We start from the raw sequence: 20,580 nt of genomic DNA, 5'->3' as shown, positions 1-20,580 counted from the left end.
CCCTGATTGCTCCTGTAAGTCGCTCTGGATAAGAGCGTCTGCTAAAATGACTGAAATGAAATTAGTGGTTGAAAAACGAGTTTTAATGACTCCAACCTAGGTGTATGTAAACTTCCGACTTCAACTGTACATTACTCTTACTGAATTTATATTGGAAATTTAATCAAAGCCTATTGGATGATAACTTGTTTTTAACTAGGACAGAGGATTTTATAACTGAATTTTTCCGACATACGATGGGTACAGCAAATCTCCTTATTGTATGAGAGACTTTTAAATGTGCCTTTAGAGGCCATGCAATTCAGTACTCGTCTCTAAAACAAAAGAGTCCATACTAACAAAGTAAATAGAAGGTCTAACAGAACAGATAGATAGCAATAAAACTGTAACATAGAGGCTCTGAATAAGTTAGAGGAAAAACAAAAAGAAATGGAGGAACTTATTCAAGAAAGATGGATGCAAACTGGATGGAATATGGGGAAAAATGCACCAAATTCTTTTTTAATCTTCAACATAGAAATGCTAAAAAAAAGAATATACTGAAACTGGTTACAAATGACGGAGTCACCCATGATATTTTGAAAGAGGAAGCAAAGTACTTTAAGCATATGTTTTCATTTCAGACTCCTCCATCTCCTCTAACCGAAGCTAATTGTATGGATTTTTTTTCTATTTTTAATGTAAAATTAACAGCCGTACAGAAAGATGAATGTGGCGAAACTACAGAGGAGGAACTTCTTGATGCAATTAAAGCCTTTAAGTCCGGGAAAACTCCAGGGCTGGATGGCATACCAGTTGAGGTATACCAAACCTTTTTAGCATGTTTTAACCACTCCTATGTAAATGGTAGGTTATCAGACACTCAACAAGAAGGTCTAATTTCATTATTACTGTAATGGGAAAAAGTGGGAAATATAAAGATCCAGTCCATTCAAAAAATTGGAGGCCCCTTACACTTCAGTGTTGTGATGCAAAAATTCTAGCAAAATGTATAGCGCATATAATTAAAAAGGTATTGTCGGACATTATTAATTCTAATCAGACAGGTTTTTTACGTGGACGATACATTGGAGATAATATAAGGCAAGTACTGAAAACAATAGAACACTATGAAAAATCTGGGAAACCAGGCCTGCTATTCATAGCTGACTTTGAAAAGGCTTTTGCTAAAGTACGACTGGAGTTCATACATAAATGCCTGGAACAGTTTTGGAGAATGTCTTAGAATCATGTATAGTAACCCTAGTTTTAAAATGGCAAATAGTGGCTACTTCTCAGAAAGTTTTAAACTCCACTATTGGCATATCTACAGTGGGGGGAAAAAGTATTTAGTCAGCCACCAATTGTGTATGTTCTCCCACTTAAAAAGATGAGAGAGGCCTTTAATTTTCATCATAGGTACACGTCAACTATGACAGACAAATTGAGAGAAAAAAAATCCAGAAAATCACATTGTAGGATTTGTAATGAATTTATTTGCAAATTATGGTGGAAAATAAGTATTTGGTCACCTACAAACAAGCAAGATTTCTGGCTCTCACAGACCTGTAACTTCTTCTTTAAGAGGCTCCTGTGTCCTCCACTCATTACCTGTATTAATGGCACCTGTTTGAACTTGTTATCAGTATAAAAGACACCTGTCCACAACCTCAAACAGTCACACTCCAAACTCCACTATGGCCAAGACCAAAGAGCTGTCAAAGGACACCAGAAACAAAATTGTAGACCTGCACCAGGCTGGGAAGACTGAATCTGCAATAGGTAAGCAGCTTGGTTTGAAGAAATCAACTGTGGGAGCAATTATTAGGAAATGGAAGACATACAAGACCACTGATAATCTCCCTCGATCTGGGGCTCCACGCAAGATCTCACCCCGTGGGGTCAAAATGATCACAAGAACGGTGAGCAAAAATCCCAGAACCACACGGGGGGACCTAGTGAATGACCTGCAGAGAGCTGGGACCAAAGTAACAAAGCCTACCATCAGTAACACACTACGCCGCCAGGGACTCAAATCCTGCAGTGCAAGACGTGTCCCCCTGCTTAAGCCAGTACATGTCCAGGCCCGTCTGAAGTTTGCTAGAGTGCATTTGGATGATCCAGAAGAGGATTGGGAGAATGTCATATGGTTAGATGAAACCAAAATAGAACTTTTTGGTAAAAACTCAACTCGTCGTGTTTGGAGGACAAAGAATGCTGAGTTGCATCCAAAGAACACCATACCTACTGTGAAGCATGGGGGTGGAAACATCATGCTTTGAGGCTGTTTTTCTGCAAAGGGACCAGGACGACTGATCCGTGTAAAGGAAAGAATGAATGGGGCCATGTATCGTGAGATTTTGAGTGAAAACCTTCTTCCATCAGCAAGGGCATTGAAGATGAAACGTGGCTGGGTCTTTCAGCATGACAATGATCCCAAACACACCGCCCGGGCAACGAAGGAGTGGCTTTGTAAGAAGCATTTCAAGGTCCTGGAGTGGCCTAGCCAGTCTCCAGATCTCAACCCCATAGAAAATCTTTGGAGGGAGTTGAAAGTCTGTGTTGCCCAGCGACAGCCCCAAAACATCACTGCTCTAGAGGAGATCTGCATGGAGGAATGGGGCCAAAATACCAGCAACAGTGTGTGAAAACCTTGTGAAGACTTACAGAAAACGTTTGACCTGTGTCATTGCCAACAAAGGGTATATAACAAAGTATTGAGAAACTTTTGTTATTGACCAAATACTTATTTTCCACCATAATTTGCAAATAAATTCATAAAAAATCCTACAATGTGATTTTCTGGATTTTTTTTCCTCATTTTATCTGTCATAGTTGACGTGTACCTATGATGAAATTACAGGCCTCTCTCATCTTTTTAAGTGGGAGAACTTGCACAATTGGTGGCTGACTAAATACTTTTTTCCCCCACTGTATTTATTATGGCCATCGAAATGTTAGCTTTTAAAATCAGATCCAACAATAATATCAGGGGCTCTTTTAAATATAACCAGTGCAACCATTGCAGAAATATTGCACAGAAAAAGTATTTTGTTGACACAGCTTCCAAAATGGAGTATTACGTCAAGCATTTCATTAACTGCAAAACCACTCATGTCATCTATAGATTGGAATGTCCGCAGTGCAAGGTGTTCTACATTAGACGGACAAAGAGACGCCTTCAAGACCGCTTAGCGGATCACAAATACGCCATACGGGTAGGCAATGAAGACTACCCCATGGCAAGGCACTACAAGTCCTTACACCATGGTAACCCTGCCTCCCTACAAGTTATGGGTATTGATCATATTCCGGCCTCTATTAGAAAAGGGGACCGTCTGAAACAGTTAAACCAAAGGGAAAGTTTTTGGATTTACAAACTATAGGCCACTAAATACCGTGGTTTAAATGAAGATATGGATTTCTCACCCTTCCTGTAGGGTTATGATAGGTCCATTTGCTGTCATCTAGTGGACATTGTGCTCAATTGCCCTCAGCTATGTTTAGACTGTTGTTGTTCATGTTTTTTGCCTGTATATATTGCTTTCTTATTTTTGACACTTTTCCCAGTCATATTTAAGGTTAGAACTACCTTTCTAAGTGTTCTGATACTTCTAACTTGGAGTTGTATTTGTATGATAACATAGTTACAGTATTTCACTTTTTAATGTGTATAGTATTGCTTACTAGGTGTGTCCAATCAACTTTGTAACCACTCCCTCTTCAAATTAAGGCTAATTGGAAAAGCTGTTCAAAAGAGGACATTGTATTATTTCTTTGTACTCCCTGACGAAGGCCATGCAGCCGAAACGCGTCAGATTTAAAAAAAATCTTGTTTCTATTGAACATGCCATACTAATAAAGGCATTTTAATTAATTATATGAAGAGTCCTGGTTTTCGTTCGTCGGGGAGGTCATCGGGTAAGCTTGGCGTCGGGTAAGCTTGGCTTTACACATAGCTTGGGCTTTGTCGAGTAAGGCTTAAACTATGTATTTAGATTGTAGTTAGGTATTGTAGGTAGTTATTGTGGGTTGTTGTATGTAATTATTGTAGGTTAGTATTGTATTCGGCTGTGCCCAGCGTAGCCCAGCGTAGCACGAAGCTAGCTAGCTAACCCACCACCGGGACTAGCTGGCGAGTAGCTATTAGCAACGGTATAGTTATTTCACGACTGAGAGTGCCTGTAATTACGCCAGCTGGCTGCCTACAATAATTACATACAATAATTGCCTACCATTCAGCTGTTTCCTAACCTCATTGTCTGAACCGTTAACGTTAGGTAGCAAGTGGCTACTGTGCTTGAAATATTAGCTAGCTTGTTGCTACCTGGATAGCTACTAGTAAACAATAGCTGGAACGACCGTGTGAACAGACGCGATTCAGTCAATTCAGTGGCTAGCTTTGCACTTGGCTAGCTAACAGTAGCTGCTAGGGGTAAGTCATAACCTACATTTGTCTAGTTTTTTACATATTGATAGCCCGAGTCGTTCAAGGAATTTGGGACATGGGTGACTAGTTAACGTTAGTTTGGCTCTCTCTGTGTGTTCGTGCCGTGAAAGGAGGGGTTCTTCTTTGTCTGAAAGCAATGGCTAGCTAGTTTGCTAACTATTCTAGCTAACTAACTGTCTGAATAAGTTGACGACGGACTCGCTCAAGCTGTCGGGACTAACCCACAACGTTAGACACGGACACGAACAATCTGATTGCGTGTTGATACACTGGTGGTTTGTTGTGGCAGAGTATTGGCGCTAAACCGTGTTGCTGGAGTCCGGCATGCTAGCTGGCTGTGGCGTCATATGACTTGATGCCCGGACGATTTTCACGGAATAATACTGCACCTAGTTAGCTAGCTGAATAAACTGAGTTAGTCTATTCCTAGAAACATTGAACCGCTGTAGTTTACAACAATTATAGTTTCTGAGGTGGAAGTTGGGAGAGTTATATTTGGGAGTTGTGCTGAGGGAGGCCCCGCTCTCTCCTTTCCCAGATGTTTAGTTCATTTCATTCCGATCTCCTCTGCATTATTGTAGCCATTTGCTGCAGCCTGTCAACTATGCCTCTGCCTATCCCTGTTCTCTCCTCTCCGCACAGGCTACACAAACGCCTCACACCGCGTGGCTGCTGCCTCTCTAACCTGGTGGTCCCTGCACGCACCACCCACCTGGAGTTCCAGGTCTCAGGCAGCCTCTGGAACTGCCGTTCTGCTGCCAACAAGGCAGACTTCATCCCAGCCTATGCTACCCTCCAGTCCCTCGACTTCTTGGCGCTGATGGAAACATGGATTACCACTGAAAACACTGCTACTCCTACTGCTCTCTCCTCGTCTGACCATGTGTTCTCGCATACCCAGAGAGCATCTGGTCAGCGGGGTTGTGGCACAGGAATCCTCATCCCTCCCAAGTGGACATTCTCAATTTTTCCCCTAACCCATCTGTCTATCTCCTCATTTGAATTCCATGCTGTCACAGTCACTAGCCCATTTAAGCTTAATATCCTTGTCATCTATCGCCCTCCAGGTTCCCTTGGAGAGTTCATCTATGAGCTTGACGCCTTGATAAGTTCCTTTCCTGAGGATGGCTCACCCCTCACAGTTCTGGGGAATTTCAACCTCCCTACGTCTACATTTGACTCATTTCTCTCTGCCTCCTTCTTTCCACTCCTCTCCTCTTTTGACCTCACCCTCTCACCGTCCCCCCCTACTCACAAGGCAGGCAATACGCTTGACCTCATCTTTACTAGATGCTGTTCTTCTACTAATCTCACTGTAACTCCCCTCCATGTCTCCGACCACTACTTTGTATCCTTTTCTCTCTCGCTCTCCTCCAACACTACTCACTCTGCCCCTACACAGATGGTAATGCGCCGTCGCAACCTTCGCTCTCTCTCTCCCGCTACTCTCTCCTCTTCCATCCTATCATCTCTTCCCTCTGCTCAATCCTTCTCCCTCCAATCTCCTGATTCTGCCTCCTCAACCCTCCTCTCCTCCCTTTCTGCATCCTTTGACTCTCTATGTCCCCTATCCTCCCGGCCGGCTCGGTTCTCCCCTCCAGCTCCGTGGCTTGATGACTCATTGCGAGCTCACAGAACAGAGCTCCGGGCAGCTGAGCGGAAATGGAAGAAAACTAGACTCCCTGCGGACCTGGCATCTTTTCACTCCCTCCTCTCTACATTTTCTTCATCTCTTTCTGCTGCTAAGGCCACTTTCTACCACGCTAAATTCCAAGCATCTGCCTCTAACCCTAGGAAGCTCTTTGCCACATTCTCCTCCCTGCTGAATCTCCCCCCTCCCTCTCTGTGGATGACTTCGTCAACCACTTTGAAAAAGAAGGTTGACGACATCCGATCCTCGTTTGTTAAGTCAAATGACACTGCTGGTCCTGCTCACACTGCCCTACCCTATGCTTTGACTTCTTTCTCCCCTCTCTCTCCAGATAAAATCTTGCGACTTGTGACTGCAGGCCGCCCAACAACCTGCCCGCTTTACCCTATCCCCTCCTCTCTTCTCCAGACCATCTCCGGTGACCTTCTCCCCTACCTCACCTCGCTGATCAACTCATCCTTGACCGCTGGCTATGTCCCTTCCGTCTTCAAGAGAGCGAGAGTTGCACCCCTTCTCAAAAAACCAACACTCGATCCCACTGATGTCAACAACTACAGACCAGTATCCCTTCTTTCTTTTCTCTCCAAAACTATTGAGCGTGCCGTCTTTAGCCAACTCTCTTGCTATCTCTCTCAGAATGACCTTCTTGATCCAAACCAGTCAGGTTTCAAGACTGGTCATTCAACTGAGACTGCTCTTCTCTGTGTCATGGAGGCTCTCCGCACTGCTAAAGCTAACTCTCTCTCCTCTGCTCTTGTCCTTCTAGACCTGTCTGCTGCCTTTGATACTGTGAACTATCAGATCCTCCTCTCCACCCTCTCCGAGCTGGGCATCTCCGGCGCGGCTCACTCTTGGATTGCGTCCTACCTGACCGGTCGCTCCTACCAAGTGGCGTGGCGAGAAGCTGTCTCCGCACCCACGTGCTCTCACCACTGGTGTCCCCCAGGGGCTCGGTTCTAGGCCCTCTCCTATTCTCGCTATACACCAAGTCACTTGGCTCTGTCATATCCTCACATGGCCTCTCCTATCATTGCTACGCTGACGACACACAACTAATCTTCTCCTTTCCCCCTTCTGATAACCAGGTGGCGAATCGCATCTCTGCATGTCTGGCAGACATATCAGTATGGATGACGGATCACCACCTCAAGCTGAACCTTGGCAAGACGGAGCTGCTCTTCCTCCCGGGGAAGGACTGCCTGTTCCATGATCTCGCCATCACGGTTGACAACTCCGTTGTGTCCTCCTCCCAGAGTGCGAAGAGCCTTGGCGTGACCCTGGACAACACCCTGTCGTTCTCCGCTAACATCAAGGCGTCGACCCGATCCTGTAGGTTCATGCTCTACAACATTCGGAGAGTACGACCCTGCCTTACACAGGAAGCGGCACAGGTCCTAATCCAGGCACTTGTCATCTCCCGTCTGGATTACTGCAACTCGCTGTTGGCTGGGCTCCCTGCCTGTGCCATTAAACCCCTACAACTCATCCAGAATGCCGCAGCCCGTCTGGTGTTCAACCTTCCCAAGTTCTCTCACGTCACCCCCCTCCTCCGCACACTCCACTGGCTTCCAGTTGAAGCTCGCATCTGTTACAAGACCATGGTGCTTGCCTATGGAGCTGTGAGGGGAACGGCACCTCCGTACCTTCAGGCTCTGATCAGTCCCTACACGCAAAGCGGGGACATTGCGTTCATCCACCTCTGGCCTGCTGGCTCCCTTCCTCTGCGGAAGCATAGTTCCCGCTCAGCCCAGTCAAAACTGTTCGCTGCTCTGGCACCCCAATGGTGGAACAAGCTCCCTCACGACGCCAGGACAGCGGAGTCACTCACCACCTTCCGGAGACATTTGAAACCCCACCTCTTTAAGGAATACCTGGGATAGGATAAAGTAATCCTTCTACCCCTTCCTTACCCCAACCCCCCAAAAAAAACAAAAAAAAAACAATTTGTAAGTCGCTCTGGATAAGAGCGTCTGCTAAATGACGTAAATGTAAAGTAAATGAGTTTCTTGGTCCTCCTTTCTTTTTGATGACCAAATCACCCCTTTGACCAAAGAGCACCTTATGTCTACCAACATGTACTATTGTGTACCTTAGTAGCGCTTCCCTTCCTCCTCTTTCTAATAATATCAGGGGATTAGAAATCCAGGGCTTAAAAAAAGGTGTCATTGTACACTGATGATTCATGTTTTCTTTTAAATCCACAACTTGGATCCCTCCACAGCCTCATAGAGGATCTAGAGAATTTTTCTAACCTCTCTGGATTACACCCAAATTATGATAAATGTACTATGGTACGTATTGGATCACAAAAAATATTAAACTTTTACATTACCGTGTAGTTTACCAATAAAATGGTCTGATGGTGATGTGGATATACTCAGTATACATATCCCGAAAGAAAGAAATTATCTCACTCCAATAAATGTTAATAGAAAGTTAGCAAAAATAGATAAGATCTTGCTACCATGGAAAGCTAAATACCTGTCTATTTGTGGGGAAAATCACCCTGATTAACTCTGTAGTAATATCCCAGTTTACCTATTTGCTTATGGTCTTGCCTACACCTAGCGAACAGTTTTTTTTTTAAATTATATGAGAAAAAAATATTCCATTTTATTTGGAACGATAAACCAGACAAAATTAAACGGGCCTATTTATATAATGAATATGAATTCGGAGGGCAGAAATTATTAAATATTAAAGCATTAGACCTCTCACTAAAGGCTTCAGTCATACAAAAGTTATACCCTAAATCTGAACTGGTTCTCTAGCAAATTAGTAAGAATGTCTCAACCTATGTTCAAGAATGGCCTTTTTCCCTTTATTCAGATTACAACATCTCACTTTCAGTTATTTGAAAAGGAAATCATCTCCCAAATATCACTATTTTTAAAACAAGCCATAGAAAGTTGATTGCAATTTCAATTTAATCCACCAGAAAGGACAGAACAAATAATGCAACATATAATGTGGTTAAACTCAAATATATAGTATAATCTTCGTAAATGATATCATAGGTAGGACTGGTGGAGTTATGTCGCACATGCAGCTAACAAAAACATATGGAAATGTCTGCTCTACCCAAAATCACAACCAACTAATTGCAGCATTACCGCAAAAATGGAAGAGGACAGTGGAAAGGGGAAAGAGTAAGGAACTTGTCTGTCGGCCATGCATTAAAGACCATAATTGGTTAAAGAAAATTGTGATAAATAAAAAAGTATACCAGTTTCATTTAAGGACCGAAAAATTAACAGCCGTGCCATATAGATTGCAAAATAGTTGGGAAGAGAATTTTTGACGTACCGATTCCATGGCCCATGGTTTATGAACTGATACGCAAAACGACGCCGGATTCAAAACTTAGAATGTTTCTATTTACATGTTTTACTATTTACATGGTGCTGCCACCACCATGCTTCACCGTAGGGATGGTGCCAGGTTTCCTCCAGACGTGACACTTGGCATTCAGGCCAAAGAGTTCAATCTTGGTTTAATCAGAGAATCTTGTTTCTCATGGTCTGAGACTCTTTAGGTGACTTTTGGCAAACTCCAAGCGGGCTGTCATGTGCTTTTTACTGAGGAGTGGCTTCCGTCTGGCCACTCTACCATGAAGGCTTGATTGGTGGAGTGCTGCAGAGATGGTTGTCCTTCTGGAAGGTTCTCCCATCTCCACAGAGGAACTGTGGAGCTTTGGTTCTTGGTCACCTCCCTGACAAAGGCCCCCTTCTTCCCCTATTGCTCAGTTTGGCCGGGTGGCCAGTTCTAGGAAGAGTCTTGGTGGTTCCAAACTTCTTCCATTTAAGAATGATAGAGGCCGCTGTGTTCTTGGGGACCTTCAATGCTGCAGACATTTTTTGGTACCGTTCCCCAGATCTGTGCCTCGACACAATCCTGTCTCAAAGCTCTACAGACAATTCCTTCGACCTCATGGCTTGGTTTTTGCTCTGACATGCACTGTCAACTTTGGGACCTTATATAGAGAGGTGTGTGCCTTTCCAAATCATGTCCAATCAATTGAATTTACCACAGGTGGACTCAATCAAGTTGTTGAAACATCTCAAGGATGGTCAATGGAAACAGGATGCACCTGAGCTCAATTTTGAGTGTCATAGCAAAGGGTCTGAATACTTATGTAAATAAGGTATTACTGTTTTTAATTTTTTATAAATTTGCAAACAATTCAAAAAACATGTTTCGCTTTGTTATTATGGGGTATTGTGTGTAGATTGAGGATTTTTATTTATTTAATCAATTTTAGAATAAGGCTGTAATGTAACAAAATGTGGAAAAAGTCAAGGGGTCTAAATACTTTCCGAATGCACTGTATATTTCAATACTTATTATATAGGCTACAGTACTGTATCAATCAATCATTCATTCGTTCATTATCATCCCGAGTGGCGCAGTGGTCTAAGGCACTGCATCGCAGTGCTAGGTGTGCCACTAGAGATCCTGGTTCGAATCCAGGCTCTGTCGTAGCCGGCCGCGACCGGGAGACCCATGGGGCGGTGCACAATTGGCCCAGCGTCGTCCAGGGTAGGGAAGGGAATGGCCGGCAGGGATGTAGTTCAGTTGGTAGAGCATGGCGTTTGCAATGCCAGGGTTGTGCGTTCGATTCCCACGGGGGGCCAGTATGAAAAATAAAATAAAAAGATAATGTAAGTCGCTCTGGATAAGAGCGTCTGCTAAATGACTAAAAATGTAAATGTAATACGAGTCATTCATGATTTGAAATGATATCAAGCATTTTAGTTTAAAATGAAGTAACAAAGCGACCTTTGAATAATTAGCGTAAACAATAAATAAACCGTTCCATTTCGGGAATTGCCTTCACGAATGAATGCAACTGCTTTTAGTCTGCTGTAATAAAGGCTTTACAACAACAACAACAACAAAATCGTTACAACAGACTCACTGGTACGCTTATGATTTATTTAGTGTTGTTTACATTGTTCCAAACGGTCAGAAAAATTATATTGTAATCTAACAGCACCTGTTTGGCACACATAATATGCATGCAACGCTTGCTCCTTACCTTCTTTTTCTTGATCTCCAGTATCTTTCTACAACTATTCAAATTTATTCCACACATCTGACTTCCCCTTTACCTCCTGAGCAACCAGTAAACATTCCCCCGTTTCGAGTTTATTTGTCACATCCTCTGTATCCATTTTGCTGTCACATGCGTTCGGATGTTTGTTATGACCAATTTATTGAATATGATATGCTATAGGTCAGGCCCTATTGGTCACGTACATGTGATGGATACATGTTTCACGTAAAGAGAGTAAGGGTTAAGGGATTAGGGAATGTTAAACAAATGAGGGATTTCGGTAACAGAACTTTTCAGTCAGAAATGGCTGTAATGATGTTGCATCTTCAGCAACACAGCGCGATAAACACTGTTGATGTTCTGTGGTGGTCGCTGCAGCAGGGAGGAGAGAGAGACAACGGGTGCTAGTCACACAGTCACTCGCTCTCATTTTTTTTAACACAGTGCAGCAAGTCTGAGCCCACTTAAGTGCCTTGTTGCGGACAGGATGCATGTTTTGGAATATATTTATTCTGTACAGGCTTCCTTCTTATCATTCTGTCATTTATGTTAGTATTGTGGAGTAACTACAATGTTGTTGATCCAGCCACAGTTTTCTCCTATCACAACCATTAAACTCTGTAACTGTTTTAAAATCACTGTTGACCTCATGGTGAATTCCCTGAGCAATTACCTTCCTACCCAGCAACTGAGTTAGGAAGGACGCCTGTATCTTTGTAGTGATTGGGTGTATTGATACACCATCCAAAGCCTAATTAATAACTTCACCATGCTGAAAGGGATTTTCAGTGTCTGTTTTGTTTTGTTTTACACATTTACCAATCGGTGCCCTTCTTTGTGAGGTATTGAAAAACCTCCCTGGTCTTTGTAATTTAATCTGTGCTTGAAATTCACTACTCGATTGAGGGACCTTACAGATAATTGTATGTGTGGGGTACAGAGATGGGGTAGGTATTCAAAAATAATGTTAACCACTATTATTGAACATGGAATGAGTCCATGCCATTTATTATGTGATTTGTTAAGCACACTTTTATTCCTGAACTTATTTAGGCTTGCCATAACAAAGGGGTTGAATACTTATTGACTCAAGACATTTCAGCTTTACATTTGTTATTAATTCCTAACATATTCTAGAAACAAAATTCCACTTTGACATTATGGGGTATTGTGTGTAGATCAGTGACACATTCAATCTCAATTTAATCCATTTAAAATTCAGGTGGTAACATAACAATATGTGGAAAAACTAAAGGGGTTTCTATACTTTTTGAAGGCACTGTAGCCTATATGATCTATCAATGACTGATGCAGGCTCTCTTACGCTTTGTGTTCTCACAAACCTGGTACAGAATTCCACGTGAAACAGCCCAGAAAGTGGAGCCTATTTTTAGCCCAACTAATTATGTTACTTGTTCGTTTTCGTCGTCTCAGCAGTTTCTCGTCTATTCTAAACCAGTGCTTGCCGCAAGGGGAATAGGGAAGCTGTTGTGTCAGTGAGAAAAACCCTGTACATTTCTATCTTTAACAAATTGATAATCATCTTGGGTAGCGTTGTGTTTTGCATTGTAAACATATGTCACGAACGTTTATGGAAGATACGGACCAAGGCGCAGCGTGATAAGCGTACATTTTATTAAGTACTTAACTCACGACAAACAAACGAAACGTGAAGTCCTAGGTTACACAAAACAAACCTTAACGGAACAAGATCCCACACCGACTAGTGCCAAACAGGCTGCCTAAGTATGGACCCCAATCAGAGACAACGAGATACAGCTGCCTCTGATTGGGAACCACCCTGGCCAACATAGATCTAAACGATCTAGAACATCAACATAGAAAATATAACACAGAAACTACACACCCTGGCTCAACATTTCAGAGTCCCCAGAGCCAGGGCATGACAGTACCCCCCCCAAAGGCGCGGACTGCGACCGCGCCACACAAACACAACAGGGTAGGGGCCGGGTGGGCATTCCGCCTCGGAGGCGGATCCGGCTCCGGGCGTGACCACCACTTTCTCTCCACCTCCCCGTTGCGCCCCTGATCTGGTCTGGCACTGTTGACTAGAGCTGGACCCGACGACGGTGGATCAAACCGTACAGGCTCCGGACTGGACACCGGTGGAGCGGATTGCTCTGGCTCCGGAGTGGATCCGCTGACTGGAGTTGGACCGGACCCCGGTGGAGCGGATTGCTCTGGCTCCGGAGTGGAGCAGCTGACCGGTGCCGGACCAGGCACCGGTGGAACAGGCACGAGCCGTGCCGGACTGGCACACGCAGCACTGGCTTGTGCGGGGGAGCAGGAACGGGCGGACCGGGCTGACGACACGCACCACTGGCTTGGTGCGGGGAGCAGAGCGGGCCGGACGGGCTGACGACGCGCACCACTGGCTTGGTGCGAGGGGCAGGAACAGGCCGGACCGTGCTGGCGGCGTGCACCACTGGCTTGGTGCGAGGGGGCAGGAACAGGCCGGACCGGGCTGGCGTCGCACCACTGGCTTGGTGCGAGGAACAGAACGGGCCGGGCTGGACTGGGAATACGCACCACTGGCTTGGTGCAGGGAGCAGGAACGGGCCGGACCGGACTGGGAACACGCACCACCGGCTTGGTGCGGGGAGCAGGAACGGGCCGGGCCGGACTGGGAACACGCACCACTAACTAAGTGCGAGGAGCAGGAACAGGTCGGGCCGTACTGGGATCACGCACCACTAACTTAGTGCGGGGAGCAGGAACGGGCCGGACCGTACTGGGAACACACACCACTGGCCTTGTGCGGGAAGCAGGAATGGGTCGGGCCGTACTGGGAACACGCACCACTGGCTTAGTGCGGGGATCAGGAACGGGCCGGACCGGACTGGTGACACACACCACTTGCTTGGTGCGAGGAGCGGGACTGGGTTTCCTTATAAACCTCCGCTCCTTCTGCTGCCTAACCAGTTCCTCTCGCCGTGCCTCTACACTCTCCCTCTCCCTTAACGCCTCTTGTAGCTCCTCCCTCCGACCAATTAACTCCTGCTCCCTCTGGACCAATAGCCCCCGTAACCTGGTGGCCTTCTCTCCTAGTCTGCAGATTCGCCCTGTAGCTGCCTCCTGCTGCCCCGTCGTCCACGCCGTGTGCCACCCCCAAAAAAAATGTCTTGGGGTTGCCTCTCGCGTGTCCGTCGTCGGCACAGTTGGCGCCGTTTCTCCTCTCCTGCCTGGGCATTTACCTTTGCCCATGGCCCTTTCCCCGCGAATATCTCCTCCCATGACCACCATTTGCCCACCTGAGACATCGCTATCTTCTCCTCCTGGGCACGCTGCTTGGTCCTCTTTTGGTGGGATCTTCTGTCACGATCGTTAACGGAAGATACGGACCAAGGCGCAGCGTGATAAGCGTACATTTTATTAAGTACTTAACTCACGACAAAACAACAAACAAACGAAACGTGAAGTCCTAGGTTACACAAAACAAACCTTAACGGAACAAGATCCCACACCGACTAGTGCCAAACAGGCTGCCTAAGTATGGTCCCCAATCAGAGACAACGAGATACAGCTGCCTCTGATTGGGAACCACCCTGGCCAACATAGATCTAAACGATCTAGAACATCAACATAGAAAATATAACACAGAAACTACACACCCTGGCTCAACATTTCAGAGTCCCCAGAGCCAGGGCGTGACAACATAGTTTAAATATGCATGAGTTTCCACTGCATCGTCTGCTTACTCATTCAATTCAGGGTTTTGGACTTGAATAAGAGTGGGTTAAAATTGTACGTTGGTTGTTAGTCACTGTCTAAAGTGTAAAGTGAGTTTTTCTCACTTTCAAAGAGTTTCTTCTGTGATAAGCTCCTTTTTTCTGACTTGCTTGCAAAATGTATTTTGGTCAATAAAATATATCATCTTTATCACTTCATTTCAAGGTGCCTAATCTTATTTATTTATCCAAGCAGATATTAATATTATATCCTCTAATATGAAACCGCATACCTAAAGCTATGAGCCAGCTTCTCTCCTCAAGACAACCAATATTCCTAACACAAATAGTACAAAAACACGTCCTTTTTAGGTATAAAAAAATCCCAACTCTGCCAACACTGAAGGGACAACACAGGGAATCAAGGATAATTAACCAACATGTCCATCTCTGTGATCTTGAGCTGTGCCTATTTCCACACAGCCGTCAGGGTCATGACTATTTTGCCGCATTGATGTTTCACGTTCAGGAATGCCACCTTGCACTTTCATCATTCTGACCTTTCAGTCAGTCATTCCTTCCTCTCGCTCTCGCTCTCTCTCTCTGTTTCTCTCTCTGTTTCTCTCTTTCTCTCTTTCTCCATCTCCATCTCATCCCCATCTCTCTGTCACTTATTCTGCATCTGTCTCTCTACCTTATTCTGCATCTGTCTCTCTCCCTCTCGCTTACCTCCTCCTCCCTCTCTCTCCATCTCATCCCCAACTCTAGCACTTATTCTGTCTCTCTATCTCGCTCCTCCCCGTGGTTAAATATGGACAATAGTGGTATCGGGGGAGCTGCCTCAGCAGCCGGAACGATAGGTAATGCCAGGGCATGCCCATCCTATTTCTCAGAGTAGCTAACCACGGTATTTCCTCGTGCTGACTTCAGCACCAGTCAGTCCCTCAAACAAAGTGGACCTGATACTCTATCTATCCAGAACTGGATATTTTATTACCAGATTATAACCTGACATATTTATAGGTTACAAAATTTGCTGGATTGAAAAAATATGAGTTTTCAAATAATTTATTGTGGTAAAAAATCAGACTTTTAGTTGATGTATTTTGGGTTTACGTACAGGTTTTTATCATGCTAGTCACTGCTCAGTGATACTCAATAAAATTGTTGTTTCTCATCGGTAGTAAAGCGTCAAGCTTTACAGCACTTTGAGAATTGATATCGACCTTCATTTCCCTCAAATAGGAACTTCCCTATATGAGGTATTTACTCCTAAACCTCATTCTTTGGGTTGACCGTTTTATTGAAAGACCTGGTCCCTCTGTGTATGTGAGTTGTAGGTCAAACCCATTACATCAGGTTGTTTTTATATTGATTCATCAATTGACTAATGGTGTTTACTATACTGTATACTATACACTGACTGTACATAACATTAGGAACACCTTCCTAATATTGAGTTGCACCCCCTTTTGCCCTCAGAACAGCCTCAATTTGTCGGGGCATGGACTCTAGAAGGTGTAGAAAGCATTCCACGGGGATGCTGGCCCACACTTGTGTCAAGTTGACTGGATGTCCTTTGGGTGGTGGACCATTCTTGATACACATGGGAAACTGTTGAGCATGAAAAACCCAGCAGCGTTGCAGTCATTGAGACACTCAGACCGGTGTGCCTGGCACCTACTACCATACCCCGTTCAAAGGCACTTAAATATTTTGTCTTGCCCATTCACCCTCTGAATGGCACACATACTCAATCCATGTCTCAATTGTCTCAATGCTTAAAAATCATTTTTAACCTGTCTCCTCCCGTTATCTACACTGATTGAAGTGGATTTAACAGGTGACATAAATAAGGGATAATAATTTTCACCTGGTCAGTCAATGTCATGGAAAGAGCAGGTGTTCTTAATGTTTTGTACACTCAGTGTATAACCTCATGTAGCTGTGGCTTTCTGTTCTATCAATATTTGATCATGTAGATGAATGTAAGGATTGGTGTGAGGTGTGACCCAGGTGCGGCGCAGGATATACAGTAGGCAGTAGGCAGAGATGGTGAAACAAGGTTCTTTACTGGTGGTCCCGAAGCCAGAATACAAAATAACAGACTTATCACGATAAAAGAAAGGCGGAGCAAATACACTACAAAAGTTTGGGGTCACTTAGATATGTCCTTGTTTTTGAAAGAAAAGCATTTTTTTTGCCAATTAAAATAACTTCAAATTGATCAGAAATACAGTGTAGACATTGTTAATGTTGTAAATGGCTATTGTAGCTGGAAACGGCTGATTTTTAATGGAATATCTACATAGGCGTACAGAGGCCCATTATCAGCAACCATCAGTCCTGTGTTCCAATGGCACGTTGTGTTTGCTAATCCAAGTTTATAATTTTAAAAGGCTAATTGATCACTAGAAAACCCTTTTGCAGTTATGTTAGCACAGCTGAAAACTGTTGTGCTGATTAAAGAAGCAATAAAACTGGCCTTCTTGAGACTACATTTTTACATTTTAGTCATTTAGCAGACGCTCTTATCCAGAGCGACTTACAGTTAGTGAGTGCATACATTTTCATACTGGCCCCCCGTGGGAAACGAACCCACAACCCTGGCGTTGCAAGCGCCATGCTCTACCAACTGAGCTACAGGGGACTAGTTGAGTATCTGGAGCATCAGCAATTGTGGGTTCGATTACAGGCTCAAAATGGCCAGAAAGGGGAGTGGCAGGCCCCGGTGCACAACTGAGCAAGAGGACAAATACATTAGAGTGTCTAGTTTGAGAAACAGACGCCTCACAGGTCCTCAACTGGCAGCTTCATTAAATAGTACCCTCAAAACACCAGTCTCAACGTCAACAGTGAAGAGGCGACTCCAGGATGCTGACCCTAGGAAGAGTTGCAAAGAAAAAGCCATATCTCAGACTGGCCAATAAAAATAAAAGATGGGCAGTCTAAGATATGGTATGCGCGTTGGCTAGAACTAATGGCTTGGTACTCGCCCATCTCTAACGGCTTGGCTAGAACTAACGGCTTTTAACAGACCCACTGGGTCTGTTAAAAGCCGTCTTCCACACGTCCCCCTCCCGAATCCTCACCAGGTTGTAGGCATTGCGTAAGTCCAGCTTGGTGAAGACCAGGGCTCCCTGCAACGACTCGAATGCCGTCGTCATCAGGGGGAGTGGGTAGCGGTTCTTAACAGTGATGTCGTTGAGCGCCCGGTAATCACTGCACGCCTCTTACTAAACACCTCCCCCAGATCCCAATACTCTTGGGGAATGCCTGCCAGGTCTGGGCCGGTGACGGAGTCTGTAGCCGCCGTCCTCCCCGCCGCTAGGGCGGTAGGCGGTTCGGAGTGCGGGACCTGGGGAAGAGGTGAGGACTGGTAGGTGGTCTGGGACGGTGGTTTGGGCTGATGAGTGGTCGGTGGAGACCAGAACAGGACGGCGGCAGAGCCTCCCTCCAGGATGTGTCGCCCCGTGGACCAGTCTATCCGGGGATTGTGGGCGACCAGCCAGGGGTGCCCGAGGATGAGGGGACACTCCGTAGAGTCCACAATGAAAAACTGGATATCCTCCCATAGCCCCCCCGCCACCCGGACACGCACAGGGCCAGTGCGCCTTGTGATGAAGCCCGACCCCAACGGCCAGCCGTCCAGTCCCATGACCGGAACCGGCTCGGAGAGGGAGAGTAACGGAACGCTCCACCCTTGGGCCAGCCCCGCGTCCATCAGGTTTCCCGCGGCCCCAGAATCCACCAGTGCATGCGCCCGACGCACAGCGTGGGCCCACTGAACCCTGATGGGGAGAAAAGTCCGGGAGTCTCTGGAGTTGGGGTTTCGGTTTGGTGGCTCTCCATCCTGGACAAGCGCGCCGCCCCCAGCTGCATAGCCTACTCCTGAGGCGTCTCCTCCCTGAATTGGCGGAAAGCGTCCGGGTTGATAGGGGGACGCGGAGGCGCGCCTTGCGTCATCCCTCTCTCATGCGCCCTCTCACGACGCCGATTGTATACCTGCACCGAGAGTTCGACGAGGCCGTCCAGTCGCTCAGGCAGCTCCCTGAAGGAGAGTTTGTCCTTCATCCCCTCCGATAGCCCCTATGCGTAAAGGACGACCAGGGCGGCCTCCTCCCATCCCGTCCTCTTATTCCATACACCCGTTTTTTTACTTTGTAGCCCTTTTCACTCACAGCTTCTGTCATCCCGTATACGGGTTGAAAATGGCAGGTTTTTCATTGATACGTGCCTAAATTGGCTGTACAGTACCTCCATTCCTCCCGCTGATTAGGCAACTTTTACACATTTTGTTGTTGTGAGGGAAATGCTGTAAATCGATGTGTTCTGAAAGATGACATGTTGAGGATTATAATAAATACCGTACAAACAAACCACACACCCGTTAGTCTAAGTGTGCACTTCACTTTCCTTATTTAAAAGCTCATGTAATTTACAGTATCAACGTTTATGATCTCTATGTTTGATCCACAGTTACAAGGATGACATGCAGAAATCATATGCTTTTTATAGTTATTTTAGAAACATTTCAATTTGGCCCTATCTATATAGGCCGATTTCCACTAGTGTAAGGGGTTAAGTTAATATTGCTTTGGTACTCTGGTCATAACATAAATATGCAGTACCTGGCATCTATTGATTTGATAAAGCAAGGTTTTCCTTCATAAGGATTATTGCTTCGATACTCTTGTTCCTGAAATAAATGAAGTAGCTACAGTATATTGTTTAGTCCTTCCTGACACCTTGACCTTTTGCAGGAGCTGATCACAGCGTGGTACATCGGCTTCCTCTGCCTCATCCTGGCGTCCTTCCTGGTCTATCTGGCAGAGAAAGAGGACAACGACCAGTTTGAGACCTACGCAGACGCACTGTGGTGGGGCCTGGTAAGTCATCACTCTAAGCCTTGTTTCACTGGTCCTCACAAACCATGCTCAGCGGTTGTTAATAGGACAATGTTGGCATGTCCCAACAACACACTCAGTGGTTGGAAAGGAGTATGTCTGCAGGTCCCACAAAACACTCAGCACTTATTTATAAGATAATTTCTGCAGGTCTCCACAAAACATTCAGCACTTGTTTAAAGCCAAATATCTTAATGTCCCCAGAAAAATATCCAGTGCTTGACAGCAGAATTTCATCAGGTCCCCACAAAACACCCAGCATTTCTTAATAGGATAATTTATATAGGTCCTCATAAAACACCCAGTACTTGTGTGAAATCGAAATCTAAAGGATATTAGTGTGATTCAACCTTGGGACTTAACATGTTGGTGGTATTTCACCCACTTATGTCACACTTCCACAATTACCATGAAGTTGAATTATATTGAACAGCTTAGCGTGAGATGAAGAAACACTGTGAATATTTATAAAAGGTGTCATTCAAGATGTCTGCCGATTGCCTTCTCAGATCACCCTGACTACCATTGGGTATGGAGACAAGTTTCCCATAACGTGGAACGGGCGTCTTCTGGCCGCAACCTTCACCTTGATTGGAGTGTCTTTCTTTGCACTTCCAGCAGTAAGTCAAAGACTATTGATTTGTGAAGAAATGGCTGAGCTAAGTTATTAATGTGCACTGAATGCAAGGAAATGGAGTGCTTCTGAGGAAACTCAGGAAATGAGTGCCTGAAGCATCTGCCATTTGAGTCAAGTGCTACTCTGAAGTAATTCACTGGACTTGGCAATTTAATTGTGAATCAATCATGTTTTCCAGAGGCTTGTTGTTGTGACTAATGGTTTCTATGTG

The 20,580-nt window shown here is 45.1% G+C and overlaps 1 protein-coding gene across 1 annotated transcript in view; it reads left to right on the top strand.

Annotated features, from left to right (window-relative positions):
- The window catches only part of LOC121575567 (potassium voltage-gated channel subfamily KQT member 2), a 110,274-nt gene that overhangs the window by 48,135 nt on the left and 41,559 nt on the right, over positions 1-20,580 (top strand). The window contains exons 5-6 of the mRNA XM_041888742.2: positions 19,589-19,714; positions 20,242-20,352. Of these exons, the coding sequence (XP_041744676.2) occupies positions 19,589-19,714; positions 20,242-20,352 (237 nt within the window). The remainder of the gene's footprint in view (positions 1-19,588; positions 19,715-20,241; positions 20,353-20,580) is intronic.

Source organism: Coregonus clupeaformis, chromosome 10, assembly GCF_020615455.1.
Source record: "Coregonus clupeaformis isolate EN_2021a chromosome 10, ASM2061545v1, whole genome shotgun sequence".
Lineage (NCBI taxonomy): Eukaryota > Metazoa > Chordata > Actinopteri > Salmoniformes > Salmonidae > Coregonus > Coregonus clupeaformis.
Note: the sequence above shows the minus strand (reverse complement) of the source record. Positions and strands in the feature narration are given on the sequence as shown.